Raw genomic sequence first — 15,296 nt, 5'->3', positions numbered from 1 at the left:
CATTCAGGCATTCATTTTTGAATAAATCCTTGTGCTCGTGTCTATGTCAAGTTATCACTTATTTCTAGTAGTCTGCTTTAAGATGATGCACATCAAGAAGAAGTGGATGTTCAGTAGTTCGAAGAGCAACTGAGTCCGAGGGTCACAACAACACTTGGATTTATGGTACACGCACCTTCATCTTTACGCAGTGGTGGCACTAGAGGGGCAGAAATGTGGTAAAAAGAATGAGGAGAAAAGCGAACAGTCACAGGCACAATCAGTTATTCCTTGCGAATATCAAATAATCCATCTATTCTGTTTAACCCAATAGCAATAAAAGAAGCTGTTGTTGAATCATACCTCTCACTGATATGTCTTCATGCAGGTCCAACGGACGTGGCCGTCAGGGGGCAGGCATTAGTCGGTAAACTAAGCTCTCGAGAAACCCTATCCTTGCTTTGCTCCACACTGAGAGATTTTGGAGGCGCACAAGCTCGTACACGTGCAATCAATAGATGGTCAATAAAGAAAATCCAAGAAAGTAAAGGAAAAAGTTAAACTACTCCCTCTCTCCTAAATTTTAGCATCTAGGAGGAAATACAAGGTTCTTTAAAGTCTGTTCACCGTCTTTAGAGTGAAAGTACGCACCTGCCACGAGCACAACGCTGTTCAGACGTGTCAATAAAAGTGAAACGCGTGAGCTGAGATTTTATCTTCATTTCGGATTTTCGTGTGTACGTTCACGAAAGACAGGGAAAGGGAAGCAAAGTAGAGAAGAGAGGGAGAAACATGGTCTCGCATGGTAGCCAGAGGGCGGTGGCATTTCTCTCTGCGTAAACAGAGACGGTGGAGAAGGAGAGAACGCACGGAGAGAGCTTAGTGGCAAGGCAGCAGTGCCGCTGACACGAGTGAAGGGAGCCCGTGGCTGTTTCCACCTCTGCTATCACAGCTCGCCCCGCGCCTTTTGAGACGGACTTAGACATCGGGACTAGAAGTTACACACCAGCCGCTTTGGTCTTGGACACGTTTGATCAACCAGCAGATCCTGTTGTGGTGGACGTGTTGGGGGGTGGGTTCTCGTTTCACCCACCGTGGACGGAGGAGTTTATGTGTATTACGCGTTGCCTGTAATGGGTAAAAGTGGACAGAGAAGTGGAATAGTACTCGGGAGCTCCAGCCTGGTGAGAATGAGCGCCTTGCCGAGGATCCTGATTGTCCTGGTGCTAATACACGCAGGAGTCGCTCAAGGTAAGGCGTGAGAGCGCGTCTTCTGTCAAGCGCTTTAATTACACCTTGCACGTTTGAAAGTGATGGGCCTTCTCCTTCACTACCGAGGTGCGTTTAAGTGGTATGGGCGGCATGTCAATTAGTAGACCCAGAGAAGTATCCCCTCAACAAGGATATCTACTTTTTTGGCCATATTTCCATTTAAATTGACTTGGAGCAGAAGACTAGCTTAGTATATGGTCAGCATCTTAATGTGTAAACTGTGTATGCGCATTTTCTTGGAACTGTGCTGAAAAGCAGCTAAACTCACAGCCCACTTTTTTTCTTCCCAGGGAAATACGACTAATAGGCTAATTAATCTGGGAAGACCGAAAACGATAGCCTGCTGTTTAGACAAATGAATTAAAAATGAGACTTAATACACAGAGAAACGTGCACTTGACCCACTATCGAGAACCAGATAAATAGGAATATAATTGCAAAACTCGCGAGCAGCATCGTGAGACCTCGCGGGCAGAACAGAATATTGCGGGGATTTTCTGTCAGTTCTGTTTCAGTTCTGAGCGGACAAATGAACTATGCGCAGATGCAGTTACATTAATGTGAAAACACCGTGAAGGGCAGGCAGGGCTGGAGAGTCTCTGATTGGGCGACTAGTGCATTAATTGCGCAGTACTTCGTTAAAATTAACGAAGGTCCATTGCTCCGATTGAAAGACTGATCAGAAGTCACGAACACTGCGCCGCCAGAAGGTTAAAGGCAATTACAGTCTTATGGATCTCATAACGCAATCGGAAGGAGGCAGAAGGAATGGGCTGAAAGTGAGGACTGTAATACCAGCAGATCGTCAGCCCAGCGGGATTAAGCAGAATCCAAAGATAGCGCAAACACATAATGCAAAGATGTTTCGGTGCTGAGTATTAGAGCCGTTACTTACTATACACCCTAGTGAAGCATAACGGGGATATTAAAGTGATATTTCTGAAGAGTGAGAAGCAACCACCCACTATGGCCGGTGTTTGTGGGGAATGTTGCGGGTCATAGACTGCAAGCAGCCCAACTTTTAACCGGATGCTCTCCTGGATAGGATTTTTTTTTTTAAATCATGAACCATGTGGGATTCGTGAAAATGCTGAAACCAGACGCATCTTTCCAGCTTTCACATTCTTATTGACCTTCTCAGGGAGAACTTGTGCCCTGTTAATGTTTTAATGAATTAATGCCCAGCTCCGACACAGCTTTATTCACCACCACCTTTTTAAAAGCTGACTTTCTTAAAGCCACTCTTGCTTGATGTTTGTCTTCTATTTAGCTATGACCCTATAGTTTCTTATAAAGACTTGACGCGAAGCTTCACCCTCTGCCATAAAACTAATAATTCCACTTGAAAAACTCTTAAAAGATCCCCTAGAGTAACTGTCATATGCTACACAAGGATGTAGTGCATACATTAGTATTGACATTACAGATTAGCCTCAGGTTTTTGTGCCGAATCTGGGTAGTAATTGGACATGATGTTGCTGCCACCTTTCTCTCATTGCCCTGGGGAACAGCATTTCAGTAACTGCCGCTAACATTCATTATAACCGTTCTCCATTGGTTTACTGTTAAATCGATACGTTGCAATTTAGGGGACACGATTTGAGCAGGGTTTCACCAACCTTTTGATAAATTGCACATCGGCGCCAATACGCGGCTCAATTTAACTTTCATAGTAAAATCTGATAATTGGAGGCTTAAACTGTTGATGCGTGTTAAGGGAGAAGAAACTTGTATATTTTCACAGTCCTGAAAAGTGTCGTTTTTCTCGCATTCTGCCCTCATTTTAAAAAAAAAAAAAGCTTTAGAATTCTCTGCTTCTCCTCTTCCGCATCCATTTGGCGTAGCTGTTATGTGTGTGTGTGTTTTCTTTCACTGTTCACAACCAACTTGGCTCGTGTTTCTGAAGTCGTTTCCTTGTGTGAGAGGAGTCACTTCATTAGCTGTTCTATTGAATGGGGTAAAACACACAAACACAACTTAACGGAAGGGGTGTGTGTGTGTGTGTGGGGGGGGGGGGGGGGGGGGGGTGTCTTTGTGTACCTAGTTGATCCTGTCTGTGGATCAGTGGGGGAGAACCTCCTTCAAATCCCAAACATCGTTCCGGTGTACATGGAACAGGAAAATACATCCAGTTGTTCTAACCAGATTATTCTGCCGTGCTGCTCATGTATCATTGAATGTCTTAGGGCCAGCTGTTGGCCTCTAGTTTGTACTCCACAGTGGAATATGTGGTTTTTGGCAAGTTTAATAGCAGAGTTTGTTTTTGAAGTCATGACTAACGATGTTCAGGATGATGGTGTTTGTGGGAATGATGCTGGCGCTGCTTTTGATTCAAATCTGATCGTAATGAATCACAAAGGTTTCTTAAATAGAGGGAAGCTGTTTTGTTTTGTTTTTTCTTTTTTTAAATCCATTTTGAGTACACTTATTTCACACAAAGGGTTCAAGCCAAGTTATTTTACTTCACATTTAGTTCTCCCTTAAGCTTTTAATTATGAACCTTTCATTTATTCATTCATTTTTTAGCTCTCAGTCATTTAATCTGGTTTGCAGACGTGTCTCTCCTAGCTGTGCAGCACTGTAGAAAGTGTATTGGGCTGTGGAGAAGTCTCTCATACACAAAGACGCTTGTGCACACTCTGACATGTGCACATACAGTACAATCAGAGGAGAGTGTTAGTTGAAATCCTCTCATGCCAGCTTGAGTGCAAGTAGTTGTGCCTTTTAAAGCCATTAGCTAAGCCCCCTTACATTTGATCTGGAATGAATGGATGTCAAGATTGCTGCACAAAGTCTCAGAAGTCCACTTTTTAAAAAAAATCATGATGACTTAGGTGCTGTGTAGCTAGGTTCTACAATTCAACTTTTCGTGCATTTGTGTAGCAGCTTGTTGTGTTACAGCTTACACGTTTCTTTAAACTGAACATTCAGATCTATTTCAGGATGCTTTCTCACTTTGATTAAAGCTGTGCTCTATAGCTACAGAGAACTGTTGGTGTGTAGTTGCATATGTATGTGAATGCGTTGGTACAGAACTGTAAAGTTGGACTTACACGACTCCTGTGAGCTGTGTGCATTCATAAACTTGGCAGGTTGGGGACGGTTTCAGAGAACTCCTGTGGAGTGTGTGTGTGTGTGTTTGCGCGTTTGTGTGAACTTGGCACTGTCATAGAGTTCCGAGCTCATGTGGCGTTTCATTGCATGTGTGTGTGCACATTCGGCATTATAATATTGCCAGGGCTCCCATGCTGTCTCCCATTATGCTATGTCCCTGTCCTATGGTGTAGTGCCGCCATCCAGGGTTCAGTGCTTGTAGGGGGGCAGCTGGGAATTATTGGAACTAAATAGGCCACTTTGATTGGCTGTGCTGCTCAAGCCAGCGCTGTGCAATTGGTTGAGCAGATTCTGTGTGGTAAATATGATGGCGTTTCTGCATCAGAGGGTGTGAGAGAGAGATGGAGGGAGATAAAGTGAGAAAGCAAAAGGATGAATGGATGAGGAAGGGAGATCTCTCTGGGTGGTTTGTACTAGCTTTGATCACTCCACTAGGACTGGACAAGCTCACTGACTGTCACACTTACTGCCATATGCAGACAAACACACACACAGAAAGATATTTTTTTCACTCAGACAGTGCAGCATTCTGTTTGCTTTCTGTGTGTGTTGTGTGTGTGAGCATACTCTATGTGCATGGCTTGTGTGCGCGGACAGGCGTTCATGGGAGTGTGTGAAAGGAAGTCTTTGACTGTGTCTGGGGTTGTTTTGTATCGAAGACCCTCCTGCTGCTAGCAGTAGCCCAGTGATGGCAGATTTCCCTTGCTCCCTCTGCCTTTTTCTTAAAAAAAATCGTATCCTTGCTTACTCATCCGTGTGTTTCATAGACTCTCTCTTTAAGTGTGACCTGTGATGAGACTTTTTTTTTACCACCCACCTTTTCTCTATCTCTATCCTTTCAGTCAGTGTCTTCTGTTAGTTGCTGAATGGGTTTTACTCACCTTTTTTTTCCCCTGCTTGCCTGTGGCCATGGCTGCTCATCTATTCACTGAGTACATTTTATGTTGCACTGTGAAAATGCCGTCCACCTTCAGTACATCAACACATAGCAATTACAGCTCAACCTATTTCGAGAATCAAGAGCCCGAACTCGAGTTGTTTGTGTAGCAGCAGAGAACTTTGCAGGCGTGTTTTTCTTTGAGGAAAGAAGACAAGAAATCCTTCTTTCTGAAGAAGTGCGGTTTTCAAAAGGCTGTGTCGACAAACTGCGTCACGCCAGACACCACTTGCACCATTTAGTATCTTACTCTCCGCAGGGGAAAACCCAGGATGGAACATAAGAATGCATCCCTGTGTGTGCGCTCGTGTTCTGCTGTGTGCATTCGTGTCTGTGTGAGCGTGCATGTTTACTAGAGAGAGAGAGAGCCTGAGCTAGAGAAAAGACTAAAAAGAGAAAGCAAAATATTCTGAAACCGATTCCCAGCGTCTCCCGCTGTTAGGCCTAATTCCTTCTAGAGTTTCATGTAAAGATCTGGAATTATGAATTTTTCATGGTCTGAGAAACCTAAGGCCTCATTTGGTGCTCTCATTTCCAGGCTTTTTGTTTTTGTTAGCTGCGTCTGTGCCCGTGTGCGTGTCTCTGTGTGTAGGGTGGTTGTACTGAGAAAACGCTGTTTGTTCTCAATCAATGGCCTACTATATAGTTCCCGTTGGTCCCATGGAATCCTGCACTCAGGAAAATGATAACCCTGTTTGACTGTTTTTTATCTTTAAAATTTGTTAATTATGCTCCACCAGCAAGGGAAAAAAATGCATTCAGAAACGGTATGAAAATTAGCTGCACATGGGCAGATCGGGTTGAGTTGTAAAAAACCAACAAAAAAATGAATGACCTTTTGTAAAGAAACATCCTATAGAATTTGTTTTCTAAGGCTAAAAAAAGGTAATTTGTGATTAAGTTGCTGCTTATGAAACTCTGCATTTCTGATCCCGGTAGTAAACAGTTGGACTTGGTGAATCCCTGCCACTCAGTGCCAGGCCACAGATTTTTGTGCTGTTGTCCACGTCTCGGCTCTTCCCTCTTGTCATATGTCCCCATTTCTCCTATTCTCTGTCCTGTTTTTCTTCTTTCCCATCTGCTACCTTTGACATGCTGTTTGCCTTGTAAATCTTTGTCATTTTTTATTATTTTGTTCCCCTGCTGCTGCCGTCTCTCACCACTCAGCGTCTTTCTCTACTTAGATTTACGCTGTTTAATTAGAGTGTAGCCAAAACAGTGGACATATTGTTGTGCTTCCGAACGGGGCCCACAAGCAGCAGGACATTTTGTATTTTTTGTGTGTGTGTGGTCACAGAAACTCATCTATCTGCCAGAGAGAGGGAGAGAGAGTTTGCCTACACATTGAGACACACACACACGCGCGCACACACACACGCACACAAACACAAACACAAACGCCTTCTCCTACGGGTCCAGTACAGATAAATGGAACTGAAAGGAAGGAATGAGACAGGTAGAGAAATGGAGCTCCACACTATGCCAGCTGCTCTTCATTGAAATCTCACCCTGAATCTCTTTGTTTTAAGGCCTTGCCTGTGTCTGCAGCCGCCAGCCAAGGCTTTTCATGGTCTATATATTCTTTTTATTTGATACTGTAAAACCTCCAGTAAATAGAGCGGGTTGGTTTATTTGCTTCAGAAACAACAAGCAGCAAGCTTCACTTATTGGAGACAAGCGATTATATGACACCTTTGTTTCATCTTCCTGTGGGGGGGGGGGGGGGGGGGGGGGCTGGACCCAACAACTTCTGCCTCTTCAGCTTAATCCCTTGTCCCCTCCCGTGTCTGTCTTTGACACTTTGTTTGGACTCATGCCAAAGCTACAGTCTGCTCAGTCTCCAGATTTTATTTTTTATTTTTTTGCTTGCTTGGTGCACATATTAAAGACAGGCTGCAAATTTAAAATGTGTGTATCTTATTATTATTTTTAACAATATCACAGATGTTTGCAGCGCTTAAACTTTTGTGTGGCTGCATTACACAAGTGTCACTCCTTCAAACAGGCGAATATGAGGCGAGACACTTCCACATATGTGTTGCTCTCTTTTGGAAGAACAGTTTCTCGAGGGCAGACACACGACCAGCAGATGGGTGTTGGGTGTTTTGGCCGAGTGGCGTGTTTGTGTGTTGGAGCAAGAGCGTCTTATTTGTGTTGCCATGAATATGTAATTAAGCTGCCATTGAGAAAAGATGACATGCCGCGACAGGGGGTCCACGAGGCTGGGTCCCGGGTCCTTTTTGTCTCCACTGAAAGCTTGTTATGAGCTTTGTCCTATACTGAGAGCGTGAGAGTGAGGGAGCAGAGAAGAAAGGACAAACATAGGGAAACACAGGGAAATGGAGACACGATGAAAGAGAGTGTGTTGGATTAGAGAAGGGAAGTGAAGGAACAGCATAAGAAGGTGTTCTCTTTATTTCTTTTTTTTCTTTTCTTTTTTTGAGAATCTGACATTCATGCTCCTTTTTGACGGGAAACAAAGCTGCACTGTAAAAGTCCATTCAACTCTTGGTCGAGAGCGGAGAGCGAGATGGGGGGAGGAGAACAGGGAGGAGGAGGGAGCGAGTGAGCAGGCTGAGTAGTGTTTGGAAGCTGCCTGAAGGATTAGTCTTCTCGTCTTCGTATCTTTCGCCACTACATTCTCTCTTCTCCCTTTTTGTTGCTCTCCTTCTCCCTGTCTTCTGAAAGTTTTCCTCTCTCCCTTGCTCCCTCAGTCCACCCCCTCCCCAACAGTAACTCTTTTCTTTTCCCCACTCTCCTTCTTTCTTTGCCAAAACTGCCTGGTAATCTTGTGGTCCATCTAAAGGAATATCCAAAAAACCTGAAACCATAATTACTATAATCGCCACTGCAAATTTTTACCTCCTAGGCTTACACTTGCATTTTGCACATATCCGTGTACACAAACAAACGCACATAGAAGCCTTTCTTGAAAGCATACATTGTAATTCAGTAGGATGCAGTGAAAAAAAGAAAAAAGGAGGATTTAGTGTGTGTTGTAAAAACCCCCCAAAAACCACCACTTTTGGTCGGCCATTGCTCGCTATAGACATGATGTAATTCACCGTGTTATTCCCCTTGTAGGCTTATGAAAAACAAATACATAACACACATGCACAGATAATAATGTGCACAAATGACAGCAGCTTATTCTGTTAGCATTTATTGCAGTAGGTCGAAACTTGTACACGCACAAATATACTCTGTATACTAGACACCCATATGGTACTGCAAGGCCATTGACTCATTTTGGCTCCACACCAATGTAATAACAGACGTGGTATATTTTACTCTGCGGGTGACAAGATTACGTGTAAGCAGTTTACTTTGATTCATTTGAACACAGCATTCTAAGTGGCTAATGAATATGGGCAGTACTTCGCTGACAAGGCACGTTTTCTGTGTCCGGCGAGTGTGTTTGTGTGCGCGTGCAGATGAAATATCACATTGTTATATTCCAGAATTATCCATGCACACAGCATTTTTTTTCCACCAACACCTCCCCCAGAGGAACACAGGTAGGAAGGTACTTGTAGGTGGAGAGTGGAGACAAAGGAGAGAGAATAATGACTTTACATTGTGGGAAAAAAAAGAAAGTCTTGCTTTGTGAAATCTTTTGTTCATCAGGGAAAAAGGTGATCATAGAAGAGTGAGACGGGCTAGGGATCGAGGGGGGGGGGAGGTGATAGAAGGGATCACCTTTCTGACAGTTCTCTGAGAGAAACGTAATTTGATTAAACAAAACACTAAAAGTTGAAGGTCACTCTATGAAGTTTGCGTTACTTGGCTTGTTTTGAGGTTATGACTGGAGCGGCAGCTGCCACTTGGGGCTGTAGCCAATGTGGAAATAAAGTCTAGTGCCAAAATATACTGAAACATTCAAGTCTGACAACAAATATCCTAGAACAGCGCGTTGCACTTTAGCTGTTTTAAAGTAACACAAAGAAAGGCCTTATGTCTCATATGAATAGTTTGGAAAGCCTAACTCACAGCTGAGGCCGTTAAAGATGAACAAAAATAGCCTCATTTGTTCTACAGTGTATTAGGTCATTTGTATTTAATCAAATATGGAGTCAGTTGACTTTTTTGTTTGTTTGTTTATAGGTAAATTTGTGTAGTTATTTAATAAAGGATAAAAGCTTTGATGTCTTTCACGTGACTCTTGATTGACAGCTGTCAGTTGCATCTCCTCATGGCTCCTAGACTAACCACATCTTGGACTTGGAGCTTCTGAATTGGAGACATGTATTCGTGCAGTGTTTAAAGAGTTAATGTTTTCACTTGATACAAGACTACCAGTTACCATGTAGTTAAAGTACCCTATTCATCAGTCTATTTGTAGATCGTCACTGATTAATGTTTCTAGTGAGCTAATGTTTGATTTGGTCTGAGGAAGATGGGAGTCTGAAAAGCAACAACCCTTGGTTGTTCCTGGCTCCAAACAGAAAAGGCAGCACTGATCTGTATCAAAATTAGCTGCAGTTTAGACCAGTGAGTGATTCACTAGCTTTATGTGCAGGCTAAAGATATCAGAAATTAAGATGTAACCTACTCAGGTAGTCTAAAGAACATCTAGAGCAAGAAAACTAGAGCAAGATCAAGCAACTTCTCAGATAATGAGGAAAAATGTAACTGAAAGTTATGCTAAAGTAAGGCAACACTTCAAAGGACATAAGTGGGTGGTTTACAGTGCTGGCCTAAAATACTCCATCTGTGTGTGCCTTTTATTTCTCAGTGTTAAAACTGAACAGCTAACAGTCAAACAAAATTCTGTCACCCTGCAACAGTAAATATAGTTTTTGTTAACCAGTCTGCAATGGAACCAGCAAAGGACACACAGGTACAGGTGTGCTAGTCAAAAAGTGGCTTTTATTTTACTTGAAAAAGAGATAAAAAAGATATCAAAAGTTAAAAACCCAACAAAAAAGCTACTTTAAGAAATAGGTGGGCCTGTGAAGGAAGGCATTCAAACACAACACTACTCAAACATTCTTCTGACAAATCACGACTCTAGCTTAGCAAACTCACCTTTCCGAATGAAGGGTAGGATTTTAAATTTGTTGACTTTATCAAAGTTATTTCTGTTTATTTTTTCCACTTTTACTTATCGCACAAATAACCTTTTATGCTTTAAAAGCTTAAAAAAAGATTCAAGGATCAACCGTTTGCTGCCAGCCATTGAGTCAGCAGCTGGCGGAGATAATCAGATATTACTTTTTAGGAAAGGCTCTTTCCAAAGAGGCTTAAAATTAAGTGGGGTGCTGATGAGGTCAATGGGTGACGGCTTTAGTTGTTTTGAATGACAGAGATTAAAGATGGTCTCTCGTACAGTGTCTCAGCAACCTCAGTTGGTTTTTATTGTGGGTGCTTCACATTGTGACTCAGCAGTGCAGCTATAAAAGTAAAGACCTACTGACTTGCTTTTTGCTGTTGTTTATAGCACATTTCAGCAATGTTTTGTTTTCATTGATTTCTTCCCACACAGGCTTTGAGTGTATGTGTTCATGCATGTGTGTATGTGTCATAACTTGATGCTTGTCTACTTTTTTTTTAAACTCTCAGGCTTGCTGGGGTCCATTACAAGATTTAGTGATTTTTATTAACAACACAACAATCCTCTCCTTGGATTGACCTTAAAATGTCTCATTCTCTCAATTTTATGCCCACACCCCATGCTTAATATTGTATGCACTTTACTTGGTGGCATTTCATAATTTTATCCTCAAGTATTTCTGTAGTTATATGATACAATTTCTGAAAAATACCCCCTTAAGACACACATTGTGCTGTCACTTTCTGTCTTGAAATTTCAGTTCTAATATGAGGAGACAAAACTGGCAACTCAAAGTGATGATATAACACAATTCTGGTCCTAATTAAATATTAATATTTAACTCATTTTGACAGGCTTTTTGGAGATACTGCACTGTATATTTCTGAAACTGGACAACATTTAAAATGTCAGTGTTTTATTGTTTTAGTCAAAGATTCAATGTTTTGTTTTTTAATTGTCATTTTAGATGCTTAAAAATAATCAAAACATACATTTTAATTAAAAGTGGGGAACATTTGGTCATGAAACAGTGTAGTGTCGCATCATTATCTGTGATCTGCGTCAAGTAGGATGAACACTGGGGCTCTCTGCCGTCATCTGACAGCTGATGTAATCTAGATGTAATTATACACGGTTGCAGCCACCTACGCATGCTTTAGTTGAGAAAAGCTAAAATAGCTCCGCATGGAAAAAAGTCAAAAACAAATTGAACATCAGTCAATTATTTCAGTATTAAATAACACTGAAGTTTACTATAGAAAGTTGCCTTTCTATAGTAAATAACTCAGTCTGAACTCTAGTTCTTCAGAACTACTTTTTACCACAAATCTATAAAAAAAAATCTAATGAAAAAGTTTGTGGATTTAATGAATGACTACTGATTAATCATAAAAGGATCCAACAGCCACGATAAAGGTTTCTATTAAAATTAAAAGTATTGTTTTTTAGCTGCACATCTTTTCAGTAGGCTCTTGATTTTATAATTGCTATCTTTTTTCCTTTTTCACCACTTACCAGCTCCAGTTCTTCGCTTTTATATTTGGACATTTTAGGTCAAGGAGCTGTTTATTTTTCATGTGTGGCAGATTGTTACTGTGGCTTTAGAGTCTTCATGAAGTTTGGGGGGGCCACACAGTCTTTGTTTCATTCTGAGCTTGCAACAAAGGCACAGATTAGCTCTCTTTTCACAGTGATAGTAGAATGGACTCTTTGCAGAACTGGCTCATATGAGCAGAAGCCACGATTTTATGAAGACTATTAAAAGGCCACAATGCGAGACAGGTGTTTCAAATCAAAGACTGCGATCCAACAAATTTGATTTGAGATCGTCCCATCCAGTCACCTCAGGCATATTTCTGCTTTTTCTTTTTTCTTTGCTCTTTTTATTTTTCGGTTGCCATCATCATCTCCTCCCCGAGGCACAGCTGGTGTAGTTGTGCAGTAACGGTTTTTCCGAACACAAACTGGCTCAGTGTCCAATGACATGTGGCTAAATCAGAGCGCCAATAATAGGAGAAAGACACAGACACAGTACACTAAGGGACAAGTGTCTCTACCCTGTTCAACACTAGCATACAAGGGGGTGTGAATGCAGGGCAGCCAACACACACACACTCACAGGCTCTGAACGGTTAATTTGGCAGTTAAAGTAGGAGCGTGGATAGAAACTGTGTCTCCATATGCAGTAGCAGTTGTGCTTCTGGCAGTTTTTTTACTTCCCGTCACTGTCTTGGACCATGTCTGATATTTTGGCAGTTGGAGTTTGAGGAAGGCGGGAAAAGCCACCTGTACAGTTGTAACAATTCATTATATCCCCATTATCCTCACAAAATGCTCATCTCTCAGCCTAATCATCGTTGTACCAAATTTGTTGTAACTCAGTGAGTTGGCTGGGGATGTATTTGGAAAACGATTTAATGTTTTGCATTTTTGTTGTCAGAATATGGCTATGCATTTTAAAAGCGCTCTTTTCTGAGTTATTGCATTAATTGCACAGTAAAAACCAAAACACGGGAGCACACATTTGCACCAAACCTGATTATATGACGCCACAATTATTGTTGTTTCTATGTGCATCTTTTTTTTTTTCAAGTTTTGCTGTTTTATTGCCATCAGCTCCGCAGCAGTGCACCACATCATGCCTGAACATATACCTCAAATCAAAGGCTTGCAGCTCCACACAGTTACAGCATCATCGCCTGGTGTTGAAATATACTGTGCATTATGGTATGTTCTGTAATCTATATATGTTGCATTTGTGCCAAAAGCGTGCATATGGGTTACTTTATCTGCTCGCATGAATGAATGTGAGGCTTATGTCATAGTGTCACAGCAGGGTTATTTCACCACATGAAAAGAACCTCCTTTTTCCTCAGCGCTCTCGTGTGTCCGTGCGTGTTCTTCTTTTACGTTGCCTTGCATCTGTCACTTCCTCACCCTCTCTCATCTTTCTCCTCTTTGGTCTGAGCCTTTTCCCTCCTCTCCTTTCTTTCTTCCTTCCTTCCTTCTTTTCTTCCTTCCTTCCTAGGGGAAGAGGAGATTTAAACTTTGAACAAAAGGCAGAAGAAGGAAAACTTTGTGGAAACATTTGAAGTGTTTTTCCCCCTTCTCTGTTCTGAGAAATGTCATCCACACCCAAGGAACAGTTTCAAAAGAAGCAGAAAGTAGCTGACTAAAGCCAGACAATGCCCACGGCTCCCTCTAGCTCATCCAAATCCTTGTATTGTAACTGTAGTTATTTGTGTTGCTTCCTCCTCTGGGTCCCTCCAGGGTTTTGGTTTATCTCTGCTCAGTGCTGAGGTCTTGTCAGAAAATGAGGGCAGGGCTGCCGTTTTGGCCTCAGGTCAACTTGCAACTCGCGAAAGTTTAATTTTAGTTTGGAAATGAACTGAAACTTGCAGCTAATGACAAACTTGCCAGTTCTGAGTTGACATTTTCTTTTTCTGACATTGTGCTGCTACCTGCAGTATTTTACAGAACTGGCTCACTAGGTTGAACAGGAAGCAGTACATGATACAGCTCAACAGGCAGAAAGTCAATCACCTGCACTTCACAGAACACAGAACCCACAGTAGGCAGTTATGTATGTGATTATGAAGGTGATTATGAATAAAATGATGCTCATTTAAATTTAATTTTCTTTAAGCAAGCACACTCTAGTGACTGAGGACACAGACCTTTGAGGTTTTAGATTTTTTTTGCTGTGATATTTGCCATTCAATTCTCAGCTGAAAGACATTTCTGTTCCAGGATTAAAGGGGATGAGATGTACCCGCCTTCCCAAAAATAGTTTCTTCCTCACGATGCTCTGCTACCGTTTAGCCCTTTTAAGGTTTTAGTTCTAACGCTTTTTGTGTTCAAGAGGGGGGTGTGTCTGATGAATTATTTAATGAGCACAGAGTTAAGATCACAAAATGCTGCTGAGTTTCAGACAGGCTGGTGCCATCAGGGTTATGCAGACTATGTAGTGACCTGAGCATCAGAGAACTAGAGTTAGAATAACCTGATGCCATAAATTAGGCCTTATTAGAGCGTGTTATATGAAATGATGTTAGGTTTCCCATGCTGTCATGCAGATATTTCCCACTTAATTAAGATAGAGCAATAGCATCAGAAGCATTAACGAGCCAACATTTATTGTTCTGAAAAAACTCCAAACTTTAACAGTGTCTGGCTGAGGTCAGCACTCTAAACCTTAGACCAGGGGTGGCCAACCAGTCAGAGACCAAGAGCCACTTTTTTTTACTGTGTTACCGTAAAGAGCCACATCATACACATAGGCACACATGGACATCACCCATCCTTTCCCCTCTCTCTCTCTCTCTCTCTCTCTCACTCACTCACAACACACAAAATACACACATCTCTGCTCAGCCAGATTTATTGTAAATGTCACACACCAACACGATAATGACAGAAATGGACTCCTACAGTACTAAAACCACAGGCCAGTCATTTTCAACAATGAACATTGTGTGCACTGTCTCACACACACAAACTCTCAGTTCAACCAAGTCCACAAACAAAAATATAATAATCTACAATAGCATTTACTTTTACAATGCATGTTGTTTAGTGGGACTTCTGGCATTCCTTGCCTTGAACAATCCTCTTCAAATCCGGCTTGTATTCCGTTGTTGCTACTCGGAGCAATTCTTTCACATGAGTGTCAGTCAGAACAGATCACACAATCGTTTGACACAGACCGTGCAAATATTGCCAACTGAGGCTTGTCTTGTATATCACAACTCTCATCCAATGCGACACTAAAATACTCACATGCTTGAAGGTCAGAGTGCAACTGTGATTCAATAGCCGTGTTAATGTCCGATATTCTGTGTTCAACAGTGTGGCGGGACAGTTGGACGTCTGATACCATGCGTTTTAATTTGTCGTTTTCAGGAGACAAGATTTCAACAACGTCACTGAGGCATTTTTTAA

General features: G+C 41.8%; 1 protein-coding gene across 4 annotated transcripts in view; it reads left to right on the top strand.

The window, feature by feature from the left end:
* The first annotated feature begins 448 nt into the window (after positions 1-448).
* Positions 449-15,296, top strand: part of unc5ca (unc-5 netrin receptor Ca) — a 186,327-nt gene continuing 171,479 nt past the window's right edge. For 2 of the 4 annotated variants that reach the window (XM_085179181.1, XM_085179179.1), the window contains exon 1: positions 449-1,230. In XM_085179181.1, the coding sequence (XP_085035307.1) occupies positions 1,113-1,230 (118 nt within the window). In that variant the 5' untranslated portion in view covers positions 449-1,112. The remainder of the gene's footprint in view (positions 1,231-15,296) is intronic. The other 2 variants (XM_085179177.1, XM_085179178.1) reach the window with 2 other exon arrangements.

This window comes from Neolamprologus multifasciatus, chromosome 12 (assembly GCF_963576455.1).
Source record: "Neolamprologus multifasciatus chromosome 12, fNeoMul1.2, whole genome shotgun sequence".
Taxonomy (NCBI): Eukaryota; Metazoa; Chordata; class Actinopteri; order Cichliformes; family Cichlidae; genus Neolamprologus; species Neolamprologus multifasciatus.
This window is presented reverse-complemented; position numbering and strand designations above follow the sequence as displayed.